Genomic DNA, 27,007 nt, shown 5'->3' with positions numbered 1-27,007 from the left:
AAAAGTAGACGCCAAAAAAAACCTGGTAACAGGAAAATGTTATAATCAGGCATCTCATCCAGCAAGTACTTCGACTCATTCGTGGGAAATGGTGAACTCTGATACAACATGCCATTGCAAGAAACGTGTTGTAAAAGGTATAATGTGCTTAAATTGTAAAACGGTTTTTCATTATTCGTGTGTTAATGTCAGTCCTAAAAGGAAACTATGGTTCTGCAATAGCTGTTTCAAAGGCGACTTAGGCCAAAAACCTAATGTGAGAAACACCAAAGACGAAGTTATCAGTGCTCTACTGGAAGAGTTTTCAGTTATAAATCATCACGAACACGAACAGTATGAAAAAGAAGCAAAGAGGCTTAGCGTTTTACCTCAAGATACTGTAACTTTTGTTAATAACAGTTCTGTTATTTATGTTTGTAGAAAGTGCGGGAAAAACACAAACAGTGGTGTAACCTGTTGCGAGTGCGAAAGAAAACATCAGTCTAAAACTCCCGACCATGTTCCAAAACTTTACATTCTAGGCGATAGCCACAGCCGCGGTATTGTCTCACGCATAAATAAAGCTTCAAATGTGAAATCGATGAGCTTTGTAAAGCCTGGGGCGCCCCTCTCAGAAATAAGAAAACTAGTTTTTTCTGAAGAAATAAAAAAGCTGTCTTCGAAAGATTTTGTTGTCCTTTTTGGTGGATCTAATGACATTTATCAAAATGATACATCTAAAGCCTGTTGCGAATTAAACAAGTGTTTATCTGAACTAAGTCATACAAACGTTATCCTCGTAAATATACCACAAAGGTACGACTTGATGTCCTGGTCGTGTGTCAACAAGGAAATTAGTGCCGCCAATGAACTTTTTTCCGTTATATGCAAACAATATAGAAATGTTTCTGTTGTTAATATTAATACCATTGGACGCAGATTCCACACTACTCACGGGCTGCACCTAAATGGCCTTGGAAAGCAACTTGTTACATTAAAGCTAATGGAAACTATTCAGAGACTACAATACTTACCAACAACATCATCAGTGGTACCTGTATCATCATCACAGAAAGTATCTCTAGGAGTGACTAATGCAGAATCAGATACAGTAGCAGAAAATGCAGCAGAAGTACCTAAAGAAGCAATACTAACAGAAGTAGAATCAACAGCAGCATCAGAAGAACCACATTCAGTAGCAGCAGAAGTAACTCCTCCAGCATTAGAACCAGCTCCTACAGCAGTAACACCATCTCCCTCACCAGCAGTAGCAGCACAAACTACTTCACCAGCAATAGCAGAAGAAACACCATCAGCAACAGCACAAGCAACTCCTCCAGCAGTAGAACCAGTTCCTATAGCAGCAGCACCATCTCCCACACCAGCAGTAGCAGAACCAACTCCTTTACCAGTAATAGCAGAAACAACTCCTCCACCAGCAGCAACTAAACCAACTTCACCAACAGCAGAAACATCACCAGCTCCTCCTCCATCACCTTCAAGAGTAGCAGAAAAGAATAGACCAGTCACAGTAAGTAAAGTATCACCTTTGTCTCATGATGAAGTGATACCAAATGATTTGGGAAAACATGTTCCTATAAAACTTGTGGACAGTAAAGTGAAACAAACTTCCAACCGTGTTTCAAACAGACCCAAAAAATTACCAAAGAGAAATGAAGATTTTTTATGGTTTATCCCAAGGAAGTCCAACCGCCACCTAACGGAGATTCCAGGGCTGAAAAAACAATTAAATGTTCTCCATTGTCCCATAATACTGTACTCCTCCCCTCCTGTGACATTAACAAAAACCACTCACCAACTTTGTCTTTCAAGATAGGTTATCTCAATATTGAAAGTATAAGTGGAAAACACATAATTTTAAATGAATTTGCAAATGAGAACTTATTTGATGCATTATGCTTAAGTGAGCACTGGTGTAAAGGAAATGAAATATCTTTTCATGTACTAGATGATTTTCACTTAGCAAACAGTTTTAGCAGAGAGCAACATATTCATGGGGGTGTATCAATTTACATTAAGAAGGGATTAATAAATTGTAATAATGAACTAGATCTAGGATTTTTGTGCAGTGAGATACATTTTGAAGCCACAGGCGTATATCTGGATCATTTAAAAATTGCTATTGTATCTCTTTATAGATCACCAGATGGAAGTCCATTAATATTTTTAGAAAAACTTGAGACTTTACTAAACTTCTTTCTTAGTCCTCAGTGGAAGAAATATAGTATCGTGATTGGTGGTGACATCAATGCCGCATTTGATGTAAACAAAGATGTGCACACTGTAAATGAATTTAAAAACCTGTTACGACAATTCAACTTCATTTTTACGAACTGCAAACCCACAAGACAGTCCACTTGTCTCGACAACATACTTACAAATGTCAATAGAGAGTTACTGTCTTCAGATGTAGCTGTCTTCGATTTCTCGGACCATGACTCAGTTTGGGTAAAAATAGGTACAGATAGGCCTAACATGGAGTATAAGGAGTTTAAAGAGCCTAAAGTAGTCATCACAAGACCAATAACGCAAGAAAAATTGTCTAATTTTATGGTCTCACTCAGTAATTATGACTGGTCACATCTGTTTAACAATAATGCTCAGGATTCTGCCAATACATTGTTTGATAGATTTTTTCATTATTTCTTAAATATATTCGAGACTAACTGCCCTCAATACAAATGTAAAGTTAACCCTAAAAGTAACAGTAATAGACATAGGGATACGAGTCCATGGTATACCGCTCAACTAGCCAATATGAAAAGAAGGTTGTTGTTGTATAGAGATTCTTACAGACTTAAGAAAACTGATATGGCTAAACAAAGGTACTCAAGAGCACAAAAAGAATATAAGTATGCTTTAAATGAGGCCAAAAAACAACATAACCTAGTCAGCATTGAGTCATCAAAAAATAAATGCAGAAAAGCATGGACTATAATAAATTCAGTGGCCAAAAGCAAGCAGAAAGTTGAGGTAGTAATTTCAGCAGACGAATTTAATAACTACTGTATAAAATCTGTTAACCAAATTAGGGAAAGCATTGTGAAGCCACAAGAGACTGTTGTTGATCTCATTAAATACCATAATGTAGACTACACCCTGAACGATAAATTCCTTTTAACAGAGGTCACACCAGATGTTGTTTTAACTCTTGTAAATAACTTTAGACCCTCTGATAGTGAAGATATATATGGTATTTCTTGTAATATGTTAAAAAAGATAATTGGCTACATAGTATATCCTCTTACTAAATGTATAAATAGATGTCTAATTGAAGGAGTATTCCCAGAAGTATTAAAATTATCCAGGGTAGTGCCCATTTACAAGAAAGGAGACAAAAATTGCCCATCTAGCTATCGCCCAATATCCCTGACACCTATTTTATCTAAAGTTTTGGAATCCATCATCTACTCCCAGTTGTGTGATTATCTGACATGTAATAACATTATTACTCCGGTACAATTTGGCTTTAGGAAGGGCAAATCCACAGTCCATGCCATTGACTCCCTGATTAAAAAAGTGCTTAATGCTTATGAAAGAAAAAATTTTGCTCAGGCTACATTTTGTGATCTGAGCAAAGCCTTCGATTCTGTGGAGCATATTTCACTCCTCAACAAACTAGTTCATTACAGAATCACAAACAGTGAAGTCGACAACATTTTTGAATCTTTCCTCAGCAACCGTAGACAAATTGTTTGTATTGGTAAACAGAGATCACAGCTAGCTGAAGTTAAGTGCGGTGTGCCACAAGGCTCAGTATTAGGACCTCTGCTATTTATCCTAATGACAAATGATCTACCATCCTACATAAATACTCACTCCATTCTCTATGCAGATGATACCACTTTTTTCAATATCAGCTCAGACATTGATATGCTCCAAACTGTGGCAAATGACACAATATCACAGGCATCAGTCTGGTTCCGAGCTAATGGGTTCCTGCTTAATGAAAGTAAAACTCAAAAGATTGTATTTAGTTTGAGAGATCCGCCAGCAGAAGACAAACTGACTTGGGAGCCACATATTAAATACATTAGTGCAAGGCTGTCTAGAGTGGTATATTTGTTAAAGAATTTAATAAACCATGTACCTGCGGCCTATGTAAGATCAGCCTACTTTGCTTTTTTTCAAAGTATTATATCTTATGGGCTTTTAATATGGGGCAATAGCTCACACCTTCAGGACATTCTGGTACTTCAGAAGAAAGTAATTCGAATTATCACAAACAGTGATAAACTGGCCCATTGCAAACCACTGTTTATCAACTTAAAAATATTAACTGTGATAAACATGTATATTTACACTGCCCTACTGCATATAAAGAGCAACTTATCAGAATACCAGCGTAGAAGAAATGTACACTTTCATGGAACCAGGAATAGTAGCAATCTTGACATACCTTACTACAGATTATCCAAGTCATTGAACAGCTACGAAGTGGTGGGTATGAAGATGTTTAATAATTTGCCACTAGAATGGGTAGCAGCTCCATTTGATGTATTTAAAGACAAATTGTTCAGTTGGTTAGCTGCAAACCCATACTACTCACTTCAGGAATTTTACGACTGTAAAATATCATAGTGGTACCGATTTGGAGAGTGTAGCATAATTTCTTTAACTGAATCAGTTATGATGCAATGTTTTCATATTATTTCATTTTAATTATTGTATTTTATGTAAAACTTATGTCACATATTGATCTTTAACCCATGTATATATGCTGTATAACTTGTATATGTGTAACTTGACTTTGTCAATTGCTGTAATAGCTAAACGACAATAAAATTTCATTCATTCATTCATTCATTCATTCATAGCGGGAAGCAACACACTGATCGACTCCTCCACGAATGCACACCCTCGCGAGTTTAACAATAAATGACAGCATGAAGCGGAACGCCTGTCTTGCAGCGTCTCTCACTGTAGTAGGTTGACCATCTTTGTGGTGGTTTCGTTCTTACTGAATGAACCTGTAAGGATACAAGTTGCTCTTCTTGGCATCTTCCCTGGTTCTTCTGTCAATAGTATCTCTTGAGGATCTCAGCATCCACGTAGTCACACAGTAATGGTCCTTTCTATTTCGCACAGTGCATAACATTTGTTTGTGTTGACGGTCACCTGCCGAGACGTGCACCAACTATCGATTCACTGCAGCTCTTCTTATATTTCAGTACAGTAGTCTAACGTTGCCTCTTGTCTGTATATAACAGCATTATCTACAAGAAACCTTCAGACATTACCCCCTAGGCCATTTATCTGTAATGTGAAATGTAATAATTCTGCAGCACGTAAGCCAGCCGCGGTGGCCGAGCGGATCTAGGCGCTGCAGTCTGGAACCGCGCGACCGCTACGGTCGCAGGTTCGAATCCTGCCTAGGGGATGGATGTGTGTGATGTCCTTAGGTTAATTAGGTTTAAGTGGTTCTAAGTTCTAGGGGACTGATGACCTCAGAAGTTAAGTCCTATAGTGCTCAGAGCCATTTGAATTTTGCAGCACGTAACAAATGCAGAACTGTCCTCTTTACAGGTGTTGCTCAAAATGTAAAGCATCATTGAGTCTCTTACATGCTCAAGAATCCCAGCAGTTCGGTGTGCTACTCGCACAGCTGCGACAATCTCAACGACCTGGCCCATGTGGGTTATCGACCGGAGCTCCGTAAAACTAGGCTCTTCACACGCCCCCAGAAAAACGAGTCCATGGGCGCCATATCTGGTGACTAAGCTGTCTGTTGAATTGGATTGCCGCGAGCAGTTCATTGCTGTAATAACGAAATATAACAACTCTGTAACAAGCCACCGAGCACCACGAATCCCTACTCCTAAATACTCATAAAATGTCCCTGTACAACCTCCGCGACTATTTCGGTGTTCCCGTTCATCCCGTAAACCTTCTCGAAGTTGAAATACGTCTGCGCCACACGTTACAGCAACCTTTGGTAAAGAAAATGTCGAGAAGTTAATTTATTTTCCTTGTTTTCATTTGTCAAAGGATAACATGAATTGTCGGTTACCAGACTTATTGTAGACAGCTACAAGTGTAACATTTCTGGCTTTAGATCCATCATATTCAGGTACAAGAACAACTTCTTAGAGCAGTTGAGAAGGCAGTAGTGGCAAGATGACGTAATGTGGTGTGACGTACCGATAAGAGATGGTTTGTTCAATACGGGCATCATGAGAAAGACCACCTAAACTGTTGTCCTCTCCGCGACTGGCTGCTGCATTCGGAAGTTGTTAATATTAGACAAACTAAACAGTGTATTTACTTGCATTTCAAATGAAAGCGTCTCTCAACGGCGTCCTGTCATTCGATTATCTCACAAGTATTAATAATCACCAGAATAATGAACAACTGCTAAACGAAAAGGCAGACAAAGCACTTTGGTGCTCTTCGGATCGCGCCTGACTTGGATGGCGCTGAAGTAGTTCGGCTGTAATCTCAGAGCTGGTTTGGCAGTGTCGGAGGACAGACATGGTTGTCTGCTGCGGTATCTGTTAGGACTTAAGACTTAATTTGCAATGTCTACGGTTCGTAAATGTGAGAGCTGGTTGGGTAGCTCGGAGGACAGAGACTACGTCTGCCGCAGTCGGTGTTAAGACTTTGTTAAACTCTGGTTATTTGGAACATATAGTTGAGAACAATGTGACAGTAATTGCGGAAATACGCAGTTCATTATTTTGTTGAAGAATGAAAATTATTTGTAGAATGTAATTCTGCAGTTTCTCGCGTTCTGCTAATACAAAACAGTTGTCATCCCGTTTAAACTTATTGAAAATCTAATTATTCATATGATACTAGTTCCTCGCTAAGACTCAAGATAACGGATTCAAGACCTACATTCTGTTTTCTGCATAGGGGACAACAACTGTAGAAGGTTGGAGATTGGTGATCATTTATTAGAACTTATGCATTCCACTCAGGGTGGTGGAAGCATATAGGCACCTCGCATGCACTGCAGTCTTAGTAAAAATTAGATAATCTGTGGTAATACATAGGAAGTATGAAGGAGAGAATTAATTATCGAGGGGAAGGGGTTTATCATACGCACATATAAATATCACTCCATCTCCATACCTCTCTTTTTCAACTTGCCATACAAGGTGTCGCAGAAGGAAGGAATGATCAATATTCAGGGATATGACGAGAACGATCATTTGAAGCAAAGAGTGTCTAGTAAACATGGTTTCTAAAACGCATACCTTAAGAGCTGTCAGCACTAGTTCATCTTTGCTACCGTAGATTTTCCATATGAGGGACGTTCAACATTGTCGAACGTGATCGTTTTGATGGTTCAGGTGCTGCTGTGTCTGGAGGCACGGTCGTACTGACTTCAAATGGCTCTGAGCACTATGGGACTTAACATCTAAGGTCATCAGTCCCCTAGAACTTAGAACTACTTAAACCTAACTAACCTAAGGACATCACACACATCCATGCCCGAGGCAGGATTCGAACTTGCGACCGTAGCGGTCACGCGATTCCAGACTGAAGCGCCTAGAACCGCACGGCCACACAGGCCGGCCCGTACTGACTTCCAAATCTATGAACACAGTACTCTCACCGGTCAACGTTATTGTGACACTGTATTGTACTCCTTCCACATTAACGTCTTTTCAGGGATACATTCGGCCATGACTTCATTTTTATGGATGACACTGTGTGACCGCGTTGACCTGCGCAAGTAGAATCTTGGAGTGAGGATTATTTGGCGAATGGACTCGCCTGCCCAGTCCACTGACTTAAAATCACATTGAGCACGTCTGTGATGCATTTGATGGATGTATTGCAGCACATCCACATGCATCAACGTCTATCCAGCAGTTATCAGTCACATTGGAGAAGGACTGGAATGCCTTACCACAAGAACTCCTTACCAGCCATAGAAGCACTGTGCAGAGCAGGCACTGCCATCCGTGCCTATTAAGAACCATGTCTCACCTCCTGTAATGTTCAGTGCCTACCATTAAATCATGGCGACTTCGGTGTAATTATTGTCTTTGATTAAAGGTGTCATTTCTGTTCGATTCATTGCGATATCTTTCAATTAAGGTCTGTACTGTACTGTAGCAATTATTTCTACACGTGGTCCAAGATGTGTGGAGGGTACCAGTGTAGTTGACACACACACACACACACACACACACACACACAGAGAGAGAGAGAGAGAGAGAGAGAGAGAGAGAGAGAGTAACCTGCAACACATACATTGTCAGAGCGATACCACTGCGATGTCAGAGCCGTGGTCATCAAACATTTATGCTGCAGAGCCAAACATGATATTATGGGGCGGCACGTCGGTCCGCCTATGTACCGAACTTAACCAAGTCCGCACCATGTTGGAAGGCGGCCCAATTTTCAGTCATTCTGCGCATCCCCCTCCACTAGCCACTGGCAGCCAGTAACATTCATTCTCTTTCCGAGCGGTAGACAGCGAGAATATCGCTCCTACATGCTGCACTGTTGCCGTACTTCACGACAATAGAATTATTCATTCGACTGTCAGTCTTATTTTTTCATTTCCTTTTTTTTCTCGAAGCAGTACAGGTGTGAATGTGTATCAGTAAATGTTTAAGTGCGCTTTTTTAAAAAAAAGCTAAGTGACAGCAATAAATGTGAAGTGCTTCACATGCAGTCGAGGGGGATTATTTACCGCATTTATAGCTTTTTCAAAAGTGAATCTGAAATCAGGTCTCCTACTATTGACATTTGAAGACACATGAACGGACTCCAGAACCATGTGGTGTTGGCAAGAGAGCTGTGAAGAGAATTGTAAGCGAAAGTGTCAGAGCTGTAGGAACCATAGAAAAAGTTGGTTTCGTGTCGCCTGGAAAGCTTCGAAGAGTAAACTTGCATTTATGTGTAAGAAAAACAGCAGTGACTACCATTCGGAAATGACGTTTCGTGACGTGATTCACAATTCTTGTCATAACTTGCTTCGAAGTCGGTCATTGCTAGTTATTATTCAACTGCTACAGAGAAAACACCAAGTATAAACACCAAGTATAAACACCACAAAAGCGTTATATTTCCCTGGCTTAAAACTAAAAATATGAAGCACAGTATAAACCAGGGTCGCACCGATCTCCTGCAGCTCGTTAATTTATACAAGTCATGTGACAGAACGTACAAACTTAACTTCCTTGCATGTGAATGAGATCACACAGTTTAGCGTTTACCCGTGTGTCACTGTTAATGTAGCCCTATGGAATTAATTAGGGCAAAGGATAAGGCTATATGGGAGAAAAAAAATCAAGATCACATTCACTGAATTGCTTGTGCATCAGGCAATATACACCACCCCACCTGTAGCGTGGTCATAGTCTGTGCAGCATGCTGAAAAGCTTCAGAAAGAATAATTTGACGGGAAGTGATGATGGATATACGCCTTGAACCTGTCATCTTAAATTTACAATCGAATTGTTCAGAAAATACTCAAATAGAAGTGACGGTGGTTTTATGATGCAGACTTTGGAACAAAGTAATAACATTTCTTAGTTTTAAAGATTCGTGGTTTAAAATTTTGTTTGTCAACGTATCAGCTGCACACATAATAATGAGAACTTCCTAACCCTTTTGATTGGGACTTAGTACCCTTTGAATTACGCAGACTATAGTGTTCAACATATTGCCCAAGGATAGGGTGACCAGACGTCGGGATTAATCCGGCCATGTCCTCCTTTTTAGCTCTTTGTCCGGGGTCCGGGCGGATTTTTACAGTGTCCGGCTTTTCCGCAAAGTTGAGCGTAATACAGTTAAATTTACAATTCGTCCCGTTCTTTTGCTCTTTTCTTCAATAGTTTAACTATTGGCACAGCCTTCGTGATAAACAAGCACGAAGGCTGTGTTAATAGGTGGCACCAGGATCGTCGATCGACCTACAGGGGATTGCCAGTATTGATTATTTAAAATTTTCGTTTCGTATCTTCACTTTGTATTGGGTTGGCTTCCTATAGTGAGCGTGTGATTTGCGTGTGCTGACGGGTGGTATCCTCATCTGCAGTTGACCCGTGTGATGTGTCCTCTTTTTTTTCTTCTTCCTTTGCCCTCCTTTTTGAAGCTGTTTGTCCTCCTCTTTAAGCAATTGCATCTGGTCACCCTACCCAAGGAGAAGTTAAGCTTCTCCCACCATGTTGTATGCTCTAATAACACACGAGAACGCAGTTGGATAAATTTGTCGAAAGTCCAATATTTCTACATGTAAACCCCTGTCACTGTCAACGCACGAGCTGGATAAGGCCCTAAAATGACAGTAACTGTTACTGGCCGAGATATCGGTCGTTTTCGATGTTATTGTTCATCATTCCCTGGAGTTATTCGCAAATGATGATTAGTAGTTTGCGTGTTCAATGGAGTATAATAGCTGTCTCTCATTGTAATGTCGAACAAGTTAGTTTATACTCATAATGCCCATTAACAGAGAAAAATATGAGAACTTACTGACAATTTTTACGATAGTCTTTCATTAGTTTTTTCTACTACTAATTCTTTTCTACGCGCAGTGATTACACTTAAGTAAGTCAAACACATCAACACACCTTATACACATTTATAAAAATTCTATTGAGCAGAAGCAGTTAAGTTCAAATGGCTCTGAGCACTATGGGACTCAACTGCTGTGGTCATAAGTCCCCTTGAACTGAGAACTACTTAAACCTAACTAACCTAAGGACAGCACACAACACCCAGCCATCACGAGGCAGAGAAAATCCCCGACCCCGCCGGGAATCGAACCCGGGAACCCGGGCGTGGGAAGCGAGAACGCTACCGCACGACCACGAGATGCGGGCAGCAGTTAAGTAAATATGATGAATTCGGTTTGTGCTTTAAGTTAATTTTGTTGTGTATTAAATTTTTAGTTATGAAACAATTCAAGTCGAAGTAAAAGATAATTATTGCAAGCAGTTTCAATGATCTTGTCGTTAGACAATTGTCATTTTGAAAAAAATTGTACTTCACGTCTTCATAAAACTGTGTCAGCTGCTGTTTCCTCCCAATGTCACGCAGAGCAAATCTGTGGAGCAGTGGACTCAACATCAAGATGTGAATTAACATTTTTCTCATGACAACTGATCGAAATTGGTTTTAATATTTACTATTCCCCTCATAGATTTGAACCTGTAATACAATGTACTGTAGGCAAATGAGCCTCACTGTTGTCCGCAGCGACGCATTTCGGCAATGTGGACTTTCTTTCCTGCTGCCGTGCATGCGCAGTTCTCACCCTTCCACTGCTCCACCTCTGTGCGCGAAAGCACCGTCCTACGTGACCCAAGCTATAGCTAGTGGCCGGCATGTGTTGTAACGTCTCTTTCAATGGTTTTGTAATTTATTGGAAGTTGATACACATAAAATAAGCAGACATTTGTATATGTAGAAAACAAATGGAAGCCTAATTTCTTCGTCATTGCGTTGTACACTCCTGGAAATGGAAAAAAGAACACATTGACACCGGTGTGTCAGACCCACCATACTTGCTCCGGACACTGCGAGAGGGCTGTACAAGCAATGATCACACGCACGACACAGCGGACACACCAGGAACCGCGGTGTTGGCCGTCGAATGGCGCTAGCTGCGCAGCATTTGTGCACCGCCGCCGTCAGTGTCAGCCAGTTTGCCGTGGCATACGGAGCTCCATCGCAGTCTTTAACACTGGTAGCATGCCGCGACAGCGTGGACGTGAACCGTATGTGCAGTTGACGGACTTTGAGCGAGGGTGTATAGTGGGCATGCGGGAGGCCGGGTGGACGTACCGCCGAATTGCTCAACACGTGGGGCGTGAGGTCTCCACAGTACATCGATGTTGTCGCCAGTGGTCGGCGGAAGGTGCACGTGCCCGTCGACCTGGGACCGGACCGCAGCGACGCACGGATGCACGCCAAGACCGTAGGATCCTACGCAGTGCCGTAGGGGACCGCACCGCCACTTCCCAGCAAATTAGGGACACTGTTGCTCCTGGGGTATCGGCGAGGACCATTCGCAACCGTCTCCATGAAGCTGGGCTACGGTCCCGCACACCGTTAGGCCGTCTTCCGCTCACGCCCCAACATCGTGCAGCCCGCCTCCAGTGGTGTCGCGACAGGCGTGAATGGAGGGACGAATGGAGACGTGTCGTCTTCAGCGATGAGAGTCGCTTCTGCCTTGGTGCCAATGATGGTCGTATGCGTGTTTGGCGCCGTGCAGGTGAGCGCCACAATCAGGACTGCATACGACCGAGGCACACAGGGCCAACACCCGGCATCATGGTGTGGGGAGCGATCTCCTACACTGGCCGTACACCACTGGTGATCGTCGAGGGGACACTGAATAGTGCACGGTACATCCAAACCGTCATCGAACCCATCGTTCTACCATTCCTAGACCGGCAAGGGAACTTGCTGTTCCAACAGGACAATGCACGTCCGCATGTATCCCATGCCACCCAACGTGCTCTAGAAGGTGTAAGTCAACTACCCTGGCCAGCAAGATCTCCGGATCTGTCCCCCATTGAGCATGTTTGGGACTGGATGAAGCGTCGTCTCACGCGGTCTGCACGTCCAGCACGAACGCTGGTCCAACTGAGGCGCCAGGTGGAAATGGCATGGCAAGCCGTTCCACAGGACAACATCCAGCATCTCTACGAACGTCTCCATGGGAGAATAGCAGCCTGCATTGCTGCGAAAGGTGGATATACACTGTACTAGTGCCGACATTGTGCATGCTCTGTTGCCTGTGTCTATGTGCCTGTGGTTCTGTCAGTGTGATCATGTGATGTATCTGACCCCAGGAATGTGTCAATAAAGTTTCCCCTTCCTGGGACAATGAATTCACGGTGTTCTTATTTCAATTTCCAGGAGTGTATGTGAGTAAATTTAGTCAAGTGTTTTGGGATGTACAATGTTTTTGGTCTTTAATCTTGTGCAAAAACAAATTCTCTTTCTGCCCCACTGCGGAGCGTGCAACATATAACAGACTCCACAGCATGCGATCGAGCAGCTCGTAAATGATATGATTTGTTGCTTCCTTGGCGATCCTCGCTACCTTGAGAAGCACGCAATAGCTTTGCCTCTCCCGCCTGGCTGGTAGAACTATCAATTGATGTGTGTTACGGGGGCGTGATTATTTTTCCCAGGGAAAGCAACAACTGCACGAAGTTTCAGCTCAGTCTGATGAATTAACTAGTTCGCGTGTATATAAAATTAGTGCACTGGCTACTCACTTTTGTTAAACAGAATGGCACACAAGACTACCACATCTAAGAGATTACAGAAGTCGCATCATATAGAAGATGCACTGTCAAAAATTGCAGCATTGTCTTTCTCTCAGTCGGTTTTATTAGAAAACTGGTACATTGTTCCTGGTAAATTTATTTAGTCATGTACCTTCTCCTGTTTTGCAAAACCGTGTGTAAATTGAGCCAATTCTTTTTCAGATGGTACGTTCTGAACAGATAGACAAACATTCATTTTTACTTAGACAGGGATTCATAACCTATATAAATTAGTACATTATAAGACCCCAACAGATTAGCTATACTAAGAGAGTGGTAAGTTGGTTGCTGGCCCACAAGTCCATTCGGAACACTTCGTGTCGACTTTTCTCTGTTTCAGATTGGCGATCCTAAAGTTGTGACACTGGAATTGCCTAATGAAGTATTGTAGTGTTGTCTGTACAAGCAGATGATTAATTGATTAATAACAATAACTGTACTTATATTTAAATGCGTCATGTAATATGATACATGATCACAGACAAACAATAAAACACCCCTCACCCCCTACCACTTACATCCTTGAAACCACCCCCACCCCTCCCAGTGGTCCTGCTACTGACTCCTCTGTCCCTGAGGTAAGTGGTCAGCTTTTTTTTAGCTCACGGATGAATTCAACAATGTCAATCAAAATTAAGCAAATCTTTAAATATTACTGTCTTTGTAAGTAGTTTTGTTTCTTGCTGAGCATGAAAGATACACCCTTGAGAAGCCGTTAATGTTAGTTGACGTTTTCGGATTCAGCTGTTAGTTGCTAGAAGCATATGATTATAAAATACAGCTGAGATCTGCAGACCACATGAATACTTGATTCAAACCGCATGCCTGCGGGCCGCAGTTTGACGACCACTGCGCTCGAGTCTAGCTGCACATGGTCCAAAGTATAACATTCGTATTACACCTCTGTTTGACAATGAGCCTGCAGTGGCTCGAAAAAAATAGTTAATGGTATAGAAGACAAATAATATCAAAATTCACAAAAGTGACTGGTTGCATATCATACCAACACAAATCGCCAATTACAAGGGGGGAAATTTTCACTCTGCAGCGGAGTGTATGCCGATTTTATACTTCCTGGCAGATTAAAATTGTGTGCCGGACCGAGAATCGAACTCGGGACCATTGCCAGTTTTAATCTGCCAGGAAGTTTCAATTACAAAGAGTGTTCGATAAGTAATGCAATATATATTTTCTTTTTTTTCTGAAAGCAGGTTGGTTGTATTCAGGATACCAACACACCATATTATTCCCCACCCTTTTGGCTACCAAGCCCCATTTTTCAACATAATCTCTGTTCAATGCAATGGCCTTACGCCACTTTACTGCAAGGGCCTGTACACCGACATGGTACTACTATATTGGTCAACATCAGAGCCAAAGTATTGCTGCATCAATAACCTCCTTATCAACCACATCCTGCTTCCCACAGAGTGCATCCTTCATTGGGCCATACAGATGGAAATTGGATTGTGCAAGATGTGTTTTGTAGGGTGGATGAGGAAGAACAGTCCAATCAAGTTTGGTGAGCTTCTCTCAGGTGTACATACTTGTGTAAGGCCTTGCACTGTGATGGCTAAGGAGAAGTTCGTTTGCATTTTTGTAGCGATGAACACGCTAAGTTTCTTCATTTTTTTTCAAAGTGTGCTTGGCTGCCTGGCATGAGAGATCCGACAGGTTTGCGCGACTTTGTTACAGTGCTGACAGACGCCTAACCCTACAGCTCACCGTGCTTTTGTTCACTTCCAGGTCTACATACCAGAGCAATTAGAGAGAAAGGAGAGCATATTTCTCAAAAGCAGTAGGGGTCTCAACTTGAATGTCATTAGCATTGATGTTGACAGGCAATAACATGGGAATTAAGATGTGGGGAGCAGGTGCTAGGTGCATGGGGGGCAGGTGGTGATATTGGCATTGGAGAAATGTGACATGCATGCGAACTACAGTCAACTCTCACTTTCACGAAAGTGCAGCTGCACGAGACGCATGGGGGGCTTCATGATGGACAGCATATGCCAACACACATGCAAATTAAAAATAATTGGACACCATTGCGTGAGAGCATGGGCACAGGACAGCAGAGGGTGTGTCGCCCCCCCCCCCCCCCCCCCACTACATGGACTTGGCATATGGCCATATGCGATTCTCAGGATGTGACTACACTGACATCAGTGGAAGTGTTTATTCCCACCAGAAATGGAGGAGACCCACTACTTACCTCTTCTATTAATCTGCCCTGGTAAGGAACCCACACTGATGAGTAAAACTCAAGAACTAGTTCAAGAAGTGTTCTGTAAGCTACATCAACTGTGGATGAATTACATTTTCTTAAGATACTTCCAACGAATCTCAGCCCTGTGTCTGCTTTACCTCTAGTTTGTTATTCACTTTTGGTCACTCTACATCATTACTCATAAATATTTTAGGATAGTCACAGTTTCCAGTGATTCATCACGAATAGTGTAATTGTAGAGCGTGTATTTATGCACAATGTGATACATTTGGTTACATTCAGAGTCAACTGTCAGCCCCTGCACCAATCATCGATTCTCTGCAGGTCTTCCCGCAACTAGAGACATCATCATCATAATCATGACATTATCCATTATATCATTTACACTGACTGTAAACCATAGTATCCCTCAAACATTCTCATGAGGTACTCCATAAATTTCCTTTACATCTGTCAATTTCGTCGGATTAAGAATAACATATTGAATTCCATCTGCAAGAAAGTTCTGAATCCAGGTAAAAATCTGGTCCAATACCTGGTAAGCTCATACTCCGTTCAGTAAGTGACAGTGCCCGTGAGATTTTGAAAGACCATGCTTCTTATTACACAGTAGTTGAGTCTAATGCTGAGTAGACCTGTTGGTCCCCAAGGTAAAGGAGATGATTATGATGACTAACTACATGATACAAATACTTCGAAGAGCAATATTTATTAATGATACGAGCATACACAGGCAATCATCTGAAGAAAGTGAAGCGATCGGACCAAGTGAATATCAAAGTGTCTGTTGCGCCAGAACTATGCTGATTGCAGTGAAGTTACCTCAGTGTTCCCATAGAGTCTCCTCCCCTAGTGCAGAGCATGGTGAAAGAGGCTGTGTGGATTGCTGAAGTGGTGCTATGATGCAGAGGCAAGTAGGCCTCCGGGATGTTATGTCACCTGGGCTGTTGAGTGTTGAGTGGCGAGGTACACTGGATGGCACGCAAGTGAAAATCGTGGATGTGGGCTGGCATGTGTGGTGCTGGCCATATTGCGAGTGTGCTGCAGCATCAATAGTAGTGAGTGCAGGCAGTGTGTCATCAGATGTGGGTGAGATGATGTCAGTGGCTGTGTGGGTGTCACGTGATCAGCAGTGTCCTGCACAGGCACAGTCAGGTGAGGGTATGTTAATGTCACGCAAATGTCATCTCTCCAGCTGGGTGCAGCGATGTCAGATTCAGTGAGAGTCAGCTGAGCTTGTGGTTGGCAGGCCACTGCATAAGCTACTGTGGAAGCTGTGTGTTTGCCTGCTGCCATTAACACAGAGTTTGTGATGTACGATGAAATGAATTCAATCTGCAGGTTTAACATGAGCATCTCTGAGTTCACATTTGTGAGCGACCATTGCCAGTCGTACTTGCGCATGGAGTTTCACAAACCACAGAGTCCATAACATGTGGTCTGTCATAAGATGGATGTCATCTGAGCACAAAGTCAGTGCCATAATTGTGATGAGGCTTTGTCACTTAAAACTTTGTCATAACTGATGTGGTGAATTTGCTGTTCCATCGACTGGGAGAGAGAGTGGAGTATAGCATCTTCCGCAGTCTCGTATTTACTGTCTTTTGGGAGGAGAGAGTATGATATCTCTTATTGCATCTGTTATTTCCCCCCCCCCCCAAGTGACATAGTAGCATGACAAACTTGGTGGCTTCACTGATTGTGTCACTCAGTGTGAAGATATCCACAATGAGAAACCACAAAGTAGAGTTCTCTGGCCAGAAAGTTGGTAGTTTGAGAACAGTCCTGTAGTTGACAGATTACGATTGTGATGTTTGCAGTGGAAATTCAGCCAAGCACATATTGTCTGTAATTGGGATGACATGATGTGCGGAGGATGGCACAGTAGGCGATGCAGCCAGCTGCATGAGTTCCAGAGCAACTGTTTTTATATACAGTGCGGTTGTCTGATTGAAATCAATTAAACGTACATCCAACTGGATGGATTGCCGTGGCTTGGGTATAGCTTGGTCTGCAAAAGAAACAGTATTCAGAGCAAAATCATGGAGTACATTGTTTACCACATTCCATTGTTCAGCACAGTTGCACAATAATGAAGCGCTACCTGACCACTGGAAAAAGTGGCACAGAAATACGGAAGCTATCCGTTTTTATACTGTGTTGAACATAAGGCACTATTTAATTGCGTAAGTTTAGTGCAACAGGTGAAAAACACTCACCAGTAAACTTACGTGTTAAAGTATACTGTTTCTCTTATCAAGGTCAGTTTTGGACGAAATTTGAGTCCTATTAGATGGGGGCTTAATCGAAAGGTTTACACTTCGCCTACGTTGACAATAATTAGGATAATATTTGATACTGAAATTACTGGCAACCCGTAACCACAAACCGCCAATTTCTCGCAAACGACTCGTTTTCTGGCCAATGTTTACTGGAACCTTTTAGTTTGTATTATCATATGCTTTCACCCGTGACAGTTTTCGCTACTAATTATGATACACACATTGGCGCCCCTCTCATCTTGGTGCCACAAGTGGCCGGTCGTGTAGCTTTCGCCTCAGTCCGCCACTTTGGACGCTGCATCTTCCTGTCGCTTCAACCTACGTTAGGGAAAGTCAGTCTTTCGGTTACTTTTTTCTTGGCGGAACATCTTTTACCTCCTGTCTTCCCTCCTGTCTTCCTTCTCTCAACTTCCTGTGGATTCACAGACCACATTACATTTGATTCTGACAGCTAGTGAGACCAGCGAATATATGGACTCCTTTTCCTGGCTGGAACGTTTTGTACAGCCAGTCAGTCAGAAAAAAAGTTCACATGGCCTAATACTCTAGAGCAGAGGGTGCGATTTGTGCTTTTACCAGTGGGGGGGGGGGGGGGGGGGGGATGTCTTAGGGGGTTAGTAGAATTATATATGTTACTAGCTTCGACCGTGGCCTTACGCATGGTTAAACAGCTATTTATAAATAGATGTTAATGCCGAAACTCACTACTGACGCGTATGCACTATCAGAAAAGCCATCCCTTGTTATATCTTTAAAAGTACATTATAAGTAAAGCTTATTTACAAAATCATCTACATAGGGTACAGATATACGAGGGGAATTAATAAAGTAGAGGCACATATGTGAAAAGTTGTGCTTATTCTGATGATAGAAAGCTGAAACATGTTAATAGTATTAATAGCAAGACTTATTAAAAACTTTCAGTGTTCGGCTCCACAAATTTAAATTATATGTAAAGTTTTACTCCAGTGCGTGGGAAATAAACATCCCAGGTAGGGATGCATAAACTAAAACCAGGGGAGGGGATACTCTGATGCAGAGGGGGGGAAGTCCCTCCCCCCCCCCCCACCCTGCAAATCGCACACTGCTCTAGAGATTTAAGTGAAAAGTATTCTATGTTAAACGAAGCTTGTAATTTTTAGAATTCCTTGCCATTTTCAGCATTCTTAAGCCTTACTATAGTGTATTCTCTGAAACGTTAGGGGAGCATTCCAAAATTAATATACGTAAAAATGATGCTAAATCGGCACCGGCACGCTTAATTGAGAGTACTGGTGACAGGAAGGGTACCCAGCCACTGTGGTATCAATACTACCGCACGGGCGTCGTGAAATTGGCAACAGAACTACAAGTTTCTGTCAGACGCCGATAGCCATCGTGCGGGATCTGGCAGACCCAATGGTGCGTGCGTGCTGAGCCACACCTCCAGTGGCGCTGGACTACAAGCGCCCGCACAATAGGACCGCCGACAGCAGCTAGAGGGCCCGTTCGCGCTTGGAGCCTCTTCGTTGTGTGGTGTTATGCAGACGCCACCTAGTCGTGGCTCCAACACAATTGTTCATACCGTAGTGCAGGGAGCCTATTCCTTGTCGAGATTGAGAGCTGGACTCTATTTCTTGCTGCGTTATTTGTAATGTGTCTTCATACACATCCAGAAATACAAGTTAAGTAAATATTCTGTTTAATGTGTTACCTTGTTTGCTAATCATTTCTGCTCCTGTCCAGGTTTCCTACGATGAGAGTTGCTGCACCATTCTGTACCCACCTCTCCTTACTGTTGTGTACGAAGTAATAGACAACAACCATGAAATTAAAATACGAGACGTGTTCAGTAAGTAATGCAGTACTCTCTTCAGGATTTCAGTACGCAATATTTTTCCCCACTTTTTTGATTACAAAACCCTCGTTTTTCAAATAATCTCCGTTCAATACAACGGCTTTACGCCACCTTACTGGGAGAGCCTGTACACCAGCATGGTATCACTCTAATGGTCGATGACGGAGCCAAAGTCTTGCTGCATCAATAACCTCCACAGCATCCACGTACCGCCTCCCGCGGAGTGCACCCTTTATTGGGGCAAACAGATGGAAGTCGGAACGTGAGAGATCCGGGGTATAGGCTGCATGAGGAAGAAAAGTCCAATGAAGTTTTGTGGGTTCCTCTCGTGAGCGCACACTTCTGTGAGGTCTTGTGTTGTTATGGAGAAGGAGAAGTTCGTTTGTATTTTTGTGGTGACGAACAGGCTGTAGTCGTTACTTTAATTTCCTGAGGATAGCACAGTAGGCTTGAGAGTTGATCGTTGCACCATGAGGGACGATATCAAACAAAATAACCCCTTCAGAGTCCAGAAGACCGTCGCCATGACTTTGCCGACTGAGGGTGCCGCTTTGAACTTTTTATTCAGTGGAGAGGTGGAATGGCGCCACTCCATGGATTGCCGTTTTATATCCGATTCGAAGTAATGTTCCATAAAAAATTGTCACGGTCAGCCTTGTAACGTGCAATCAATTCTGCAGAGATAGTCCTTCGTTGATGTTCATGGTCTTCTTTTGGGCGGCGAAAAACCCAACAGGCACACACCTTTGCATAGCCCAACTGGTGGACGAGTGAGTCAGCACTACCAACAGAGACGACCAGTTGTGCAGCGAGGTGTTTGACTGTGACCCGTCTTTCACCTCAAATAAGTGTATCCGCATGTTCCAACATTCCACGAGTCACAGCTGTGTGTGGCCGGCCGGCATACGGGAGATCGACAAGTTTGCGCGACCTTGTTGTGGTAATAACATAGACCATGCTTTTGTTCACTGCCAGGTTTCCTGCCAAAAGAAAATCAGTGATTCCTTTCTACTTGGAACGGACTTCCTTTACAGACGCCATTTTGAAGTCTACGTATAGTGCCACCATCTATCTGGACTTCATGAAATTATTGGGGCTGAAGCGGAAATATTCCACGATGTCGCACAACAAATTCTGCATTTTTTGAACCGAAACTGGCCAAGACAAAAATGTGTTGTATTACTTATCGAACGCCCACGGTAAAAGAATTTTCTAACTCATGAAAACAGTGGACCCTGCACGACAGGATGAACGCTATGAAAAGAGTGAGAGTTCAGTTACAAACGGATGGGCCACCACCGGACATTGTCTGAAAACGTTCCTTATATTCAGCGTAAATCGTGTGGCATATTCGAAACTTCTGGTACAGGGTCTGCTTGCCGAATTCATACTTCCGTGAATTTCTGCAATTCTCAATCCAAGCGTCGCTTTTAGCATCCATGGCACACAGTAATATATCGATTGATGACAGTTAATCACTGACTTGTGAAGTAGCTCAAGCCAAAATACACACATCAAAAAAAGTTTTGCATCAATCCGTTTCCCAGAACTCCTGAAGATAGACGTTGACTGTGGATATTATATCAAACACACAGTCCCGTTGACTGTTCAGAAATGTCACTGAACCCGCCCAAAGATGTAAAGAACCATGCACGAGCAGTGCCTATTAGACGCAGGGGGTCTGACAGCTGATCAGTTCCCGTCAGTACACCAGGAGGGAGGTATACGGCTCATGATGTTTGTTGTTCACCCATGCCTAGACGGTCAATACCGCGGTTCGATCGCGTCCGCATAGTTACTTTGTGCCAAGAAGAGCTCTCAACAATGGAAGTGTCAGGCGTCTCGGAGTGAAAATGGCTCTGAGCACTATGGGACTCCACTGCTGAGGTCATTAGTCCCCTAGAACTTAGAACTAGTTAAACCTAAGTAACCTAAGGACATCACAAACATCCATGCCCGAGGCAGGATTCGAACCTGCGACCGTAGCGGTCTTGCGGTTCCAGACTGCAGCGCCTTTAACCGCACGGCCACTTCGGCCGGCTCTCTCGGAGTGAACCAAAGCGATGTTGTTCGGACATGGAGGAGATACAAAGAGACAGGACCTGTTGATGAAATGCCTCGTTCAGGTCGCCCAAGGGCTACTACTGCAGTGGATGTCCGCCGTCCACGGATTGTGGCTCGGAGGAACCCTAACAGCAACGCCAACATGTTGAATAATGCTTTTCGTGCAGCCACAGGACGTCGTGTTACGTCTGTAACTGTGCGCAATAGGCTGCATGATGCGCAACTTCACTCCCGATGTCTATGGCGAGGTCCATCTTTGCAATCACGACACCATGCAGCGCGATACAGATGGGCCCATAAACATGCCGAATGGACCGCTCAGGATTGGCAACACGTTCTCTTCACTGATGAGTGTTGCATATGCCTTCAACCAGACAATCGTCGGAGACGTGTTTGGAGGCTACCTGGTCAGGCTGAACGCCTTAAACACACCGTCCAGCGAGTGCAGCAAGGTGGAGGTTCCCTGCTGTTTTGGGGTGGCATTATGTGGAGCCGACGTACGCCGCTGGTGGTCATGGAAGGCGCTGTAACGGCTGTACGATATGTGAATGCCAAGCTCCGACCCATAGTGCAACCATATTGGCAGCATATTGGCGAGTCATTCGTCTTCATGGACGACAATTCGCGCCCCCATCGTGCACATCTTCTGAATGACTTCCTTCAGGATAACGATATCGCTCGACTAGAATGGCCAGCATGTTCTCCAGACATGAACCCCACCAACATGCCTGGGATAGATTGAAAAGGGATGTTTATGGACAACGTCACCAAACAACCACTCTGAGGGATCTACGCCGAATCGCCGTTGAGGAGTGGGACAACCTGGACCAACAGTGCCTTGATGAACTTGTGGATAGTATGCCACGAGGACGTGCTACTGGGTATTAGAGGTACCTGTGTGTACAGCAATCTGGACCACCACCTCTGAAGGTCTCGCTCTATGGTGCTACAAAATGCAATGTGTGGTTTTCATGAGCAACAAAAAGGGCGGAAATGATGTTTATGTTGATCTCTACTCCAATTTTCTGTACAGGTTCCGGAACTCTCGGAATCGAGGTGATGCAAAACTTTTTTTGATGTGTGTACTGCTTTAAATGTCTCATTTCCTAAACTAATTCACTCAGCATCTCCTGATTTAATTCGCCTACATTCCATTACCCTCGTTTTACTTTTGTTGATGTTCATCTTATATCATCCTTTCAAGATACTGCCCATTCCGTTCAACTTCTCTTCCAAGTCCTTTGCTGTCTCTGACAGAATTACAATGTTATCGGCAAACCTCAAAGGTCCACACTCAAGGAATGAGCGTAGGGGAGCAGGTGCAGAAATCCTGCACCACCGTTCTCGTCAACATCGTAGTGGAGGTAGTCATCCGTTGCCTTCCTTCAACCTGTTATGAAGTGTCAGTTGCGTACATGTATTGTGTGGGTGAATGCGTCGTGTGGTTGTGCAGTGAAGTGTTGGGTTTCTGTTCTTGTGCATGAAGGGAAAGCAGATGATGAAACTTGGTGCCGATAGCCTTCTGCTCTTGAACAGCACCAAAAGGACCATAGAGCTTACAGCCTCCATCCATCGGACGCATCACCATCAAGAGTGTGACAGGCCTTGTGAACTAGTTACAGACGCTTATTTCACGGTCTGCACTTTTTACTAAGCTCAGATCCACAGGAAAATAACAATAAATACGACAGGACTGTCACAGAGTTATTCCTGTCGGACGGTTCTTTGTTTATCTACGTCTACGCTTCGCACACTGCGTTTGGTGGAGGATAACTTTGATACCAGTGATTTTTCCCTGTTCCCTGTTATATTCGAGAATGCCACATGGGAACAATTTCTCGAATTTTCTTATTGTGGTCATTTAACGAGACGCATGTGGGAGGAAGTAATAGCTGTGAAACAGGGAATCAGGCCGTCACGGCATCAACGAATACGGATGGATGTAAATAGGAACACAAAGAAAGGTAAGAAAAACTTTCTACTTAGCAAGAGCGACAGGAGACATACTTCAGATTACCCGAGCGCTCAGCATGTAACTTTCATCTCCGGCACCAAGAACACTGAGTATCAACGGACAAACATCCAGAGAGTTGTATAATAAGCTTTACACAGCTATGTACGAAGCAAAGTTGTGGACGATGGAAAAGACCCACCGTTGTTCGGTAGCTATGCTAGAAAGCTGCTATGAAAGCAATGAGAGCTCCACTGCAAATTTAAACGTAGCCAAAGCCTCACAGGCAAACAAAAACTAAACGAAGACAAATTAGCCTAAGAAGAGTCATGCGTGAAGCGGTCAACAAATTCGAATGTAAAATACTGTCTAGCGACTTGGCAGAAAATCCTAAAAAAAATTTGATCTTATGTTAAATTCGTAAACGGATCGAAGCCATCTGTCCAAAGACTCTTCGACCGTAACGGCACAGAAACAGTGGGCTGCGTAGAAAAGGTCGCAATACTAAACGTCTTTTTCGCAAGCTATTTCACAGACTACCGCACTCTAATACCTCCTTTAAATCGTCGTATGGATGACGAAATGATTGATATCGAAACAATTGACCAAGAGATAGAGAAGAAACTGAAATCGCTCAACAGAGGGAAGGCCACAGGAACTGACGGGGTACCAATACGATTCTACATAGAATATGGGAAATAACTTGCTCCCCTTATAGCAGCCAGTGTAGCGTTGGTCTCCGGAGGCTCGCAGTGTTCCTAATTATTAAAAAAAAAAGCACAGGTCATTCCAGCTTTCAAGAAGGTCGTCAAACAGACGCAAAAAACTATAGGCCTATACACTGATAAGCCAAACCGTTATGACCACTGCCCATCGCGAGGTTGGATGCCGCCTGGTGACGCGCTATGAAAAGTAAGTAAGCGCGGCAGACACGAAAGGGGGATCACCCTAGCGAAGATATGGGCTGTGAATGGGGAAATCCACTGAGATAAGCGACTTTGTCAAAGGACAGATTATTGTTACGGAAAGCCTATCACCGAGTACCACGAAGACGGCGAAGATGGAAAGAGAAAGAAGGGCAGTGAAACTACCATTAGGCGCTAAATGGTCAGACGTCCACGACTCTTCACAGCACATAGGGTTCGCAGGTTTCTCTGCTCTGTAAAGTAGGATAGATGGTGATCTGTAGCATCTCTGCCGAAAGAGCACAATGCTGCTGCACGCATAAGTGTTTCGGAGCACACCGTTCGTCGCACTGTTGGACATGGAGCTTCGCAGCAGACCACCCCTACGTGTTCACATGTTGACCCAACGACATCGTCAGTTACGATTGCAGTGGGCATGGGATCATCGGGATTCGACCGTCGAGCAATGGAAACGTGTCGGCTTTTCGGATGAATCACATTTTTCCCACACTAGGTCGATGGTCGTCTCCACGAACGCCGTCAGCAAGGTAAACGGTGACTCGAAACATGTAACGCGCCATAAATGCAGGGTGGTGGATGCAGTGTTATACTACGGGAGACATTCTCCTGCGCTTGCATGGGACCTGTGGTAGTGATCGAAGACACGCTGACAGCTACGAATCATCTGCATCCCTTGATGTCTTACCCGACCGCGATGTCATCTTTCAGCAGTATAATCGTTCGTGTCTCGGAGCCAGAACCGTGCTACAGTGGTCTGAGGAGTATTATAGTGAACTCACGTTGGGGTCTCAGCGACCTAATTCGCCCTGATGGAGCCCATCAGGGTCGCTATCGGGCACCATCACCGCGTACGAAAATCAGTCGCCCGTTATTTAAACGAATTTCACGACCTGTGATAGACATCTAATGCTACATACCTCCACAAACCTGTCGGATCCTTGATACGCGTCCGCAGCTCGTGGTCGTGCGGTAGCGTTCTCGCTTCCCGCGCCCGGCTTCCCGGGTTCGATTCCCGGCGGGGTCAGGGATTTTCTCTGCCTCGTGATGACTGGGTGTTGTGTGATGTCCGTAGGTTAGCTAAGTTTAAGTAGTTCTAAGTTCTAGGGGACTGATGACCATAGATGTTAAGTCCCATAGTGCTCAGGGCCATTTGAACCATTTTCTTCCTTGATACGCAGAATCAATCATGATGGCGTGGATTGTGTCTATAAGGAATGGATAGGGTCCTCTTCTTCAACCGATGATTCAAGACAGAGAAAAAAGCTATTAAGCAGGCGGTCATAATGTTTGACTCTTCAATGTATCTATGACGTCGGTCAGCTGTAGAATTTTGGAACATGTTTTATGTTCGCATATTACACCACCTCTGCAGACCGAAAACTACCGTAGATCTCTTGGGTAGCGAAGCATTCCTGATGCTTGGAGAAAAGCACAGGCACACTAGTTTTTAAGAGGGTCGTCGAACAGACGGACAAAATTATAGGCCTGTATCTCCGGCGTTGGTCTGTTGAAGATTTTTGGAACAAATTTCATGTTCGTGCATTACAACATTTCTGGAGACAGAAAATGTCTCGAGAAATCAGCATGGGTTCCGAAAACAACGATCGTGTGAAATTCATGAGCACCAGAAGGCGGTAGATACCGGCGCGCAGGTAGATTTCATGCTGCTTGACTTCAGTAAGGCATTCGATAAAGTTCCGCACTGCCTTCTACTGGACAAAATAGGACCGTGCGGAATTCAGGACAACTGGTTCAAAATGGCTCTGAGCACTATGGGACTCAACTGCTGTGGTCATAAGTCCCCTAGAACTTAGAACTACTTAAACCTAACTAACCTAAGGACAGCACACAACACCCAGCCATCACGAGGCAGAGAAAATCCCTGACCCCGCCGGGAATCGAACCCGGGAACCCGGGCGTGGGAAGCGAGAACGCCACCGCACGACCACGAGATGCGGGCTCAGGACAACTGGGTGAATGGAATGAACAGCTTCTAGCAAACAGAACACTGAATGTCATTCTTAACGGAGAGAAATCCTCGGTAGTAAAGTATCTTCGGGCATACCGCAAGGGAATTTGTAGGGCCATTACTTATCATAGTAATATAAACACCATATTAGACAATATCGGAAGTTCCATGAAGCTTTTCACGCTTGATGCTGTTATATACAGATAAGTCGTATCGCCAGAAAATTGGCGTGAGATGCAGGAAAAATTAGGTACGTTGTGCCGTTCCCGATACAATATGCGTTGGTGTCAGCCAGTCTGGTCGTTGTGCGCGCAAATTCAAGCACTCGCACGCGCTAAAATACGGCAATGCAAAGACATCGTGGGCTCGTGAGTTACCACTTGCTCAAGTGCTTATAACCACTTACAATGTGCCATTTTCGGAAGTGATAAATTTAAGTTAGGTGACCAAAATCCACGTTTGTTCGGTTTGGGGAAACCAAACGGAGAACTTGTTTGGCGA

General features: G+C 43.7%; 1 protein-coding gene across 1 annotated transcript in view; it reads left to right on the top strand.

Moving 5' to 3' along the window:
• The first annotated feature begins 982 nt into the window (after positions 1 to 982).
• LOC126199193 (uncharacterized) overlaps positions 983 to 27,007 on the top strand; it is a 44,665-nt gene continuing 18,640 nt past the window's right edge. The window contains exon 1 of the mRNA XM_049936010.1: positions 983 to 1,510. Within this exon, the coding sequence (XP_049791967.1) occupies positions 983 to 1,510 (528 nt within the window). The remainder of the gene's footprint in view (positions 1,511 to 27,007) is intronic.

Source organism: Schistocerca nitens, chromosome 1 (assembly GCF_023898315.1).
Source record: "Schistocerca nitens isolate TAMUIC-IGC-003100 chromosome 1, iqSchNite1.1, whole genome shotgun sequence".
In the NCBI taxonomy this organism is placed as follows: domain Eukaryota; kingdom Metazoa; phylum Arthropoda; class Insecta; order Orthoptera; family Acrididae; genus Schistocerca; species Schistocerca nitens.
This window is presented reverse-complemented; position numbering and strand designations above follow the sequence as displayed.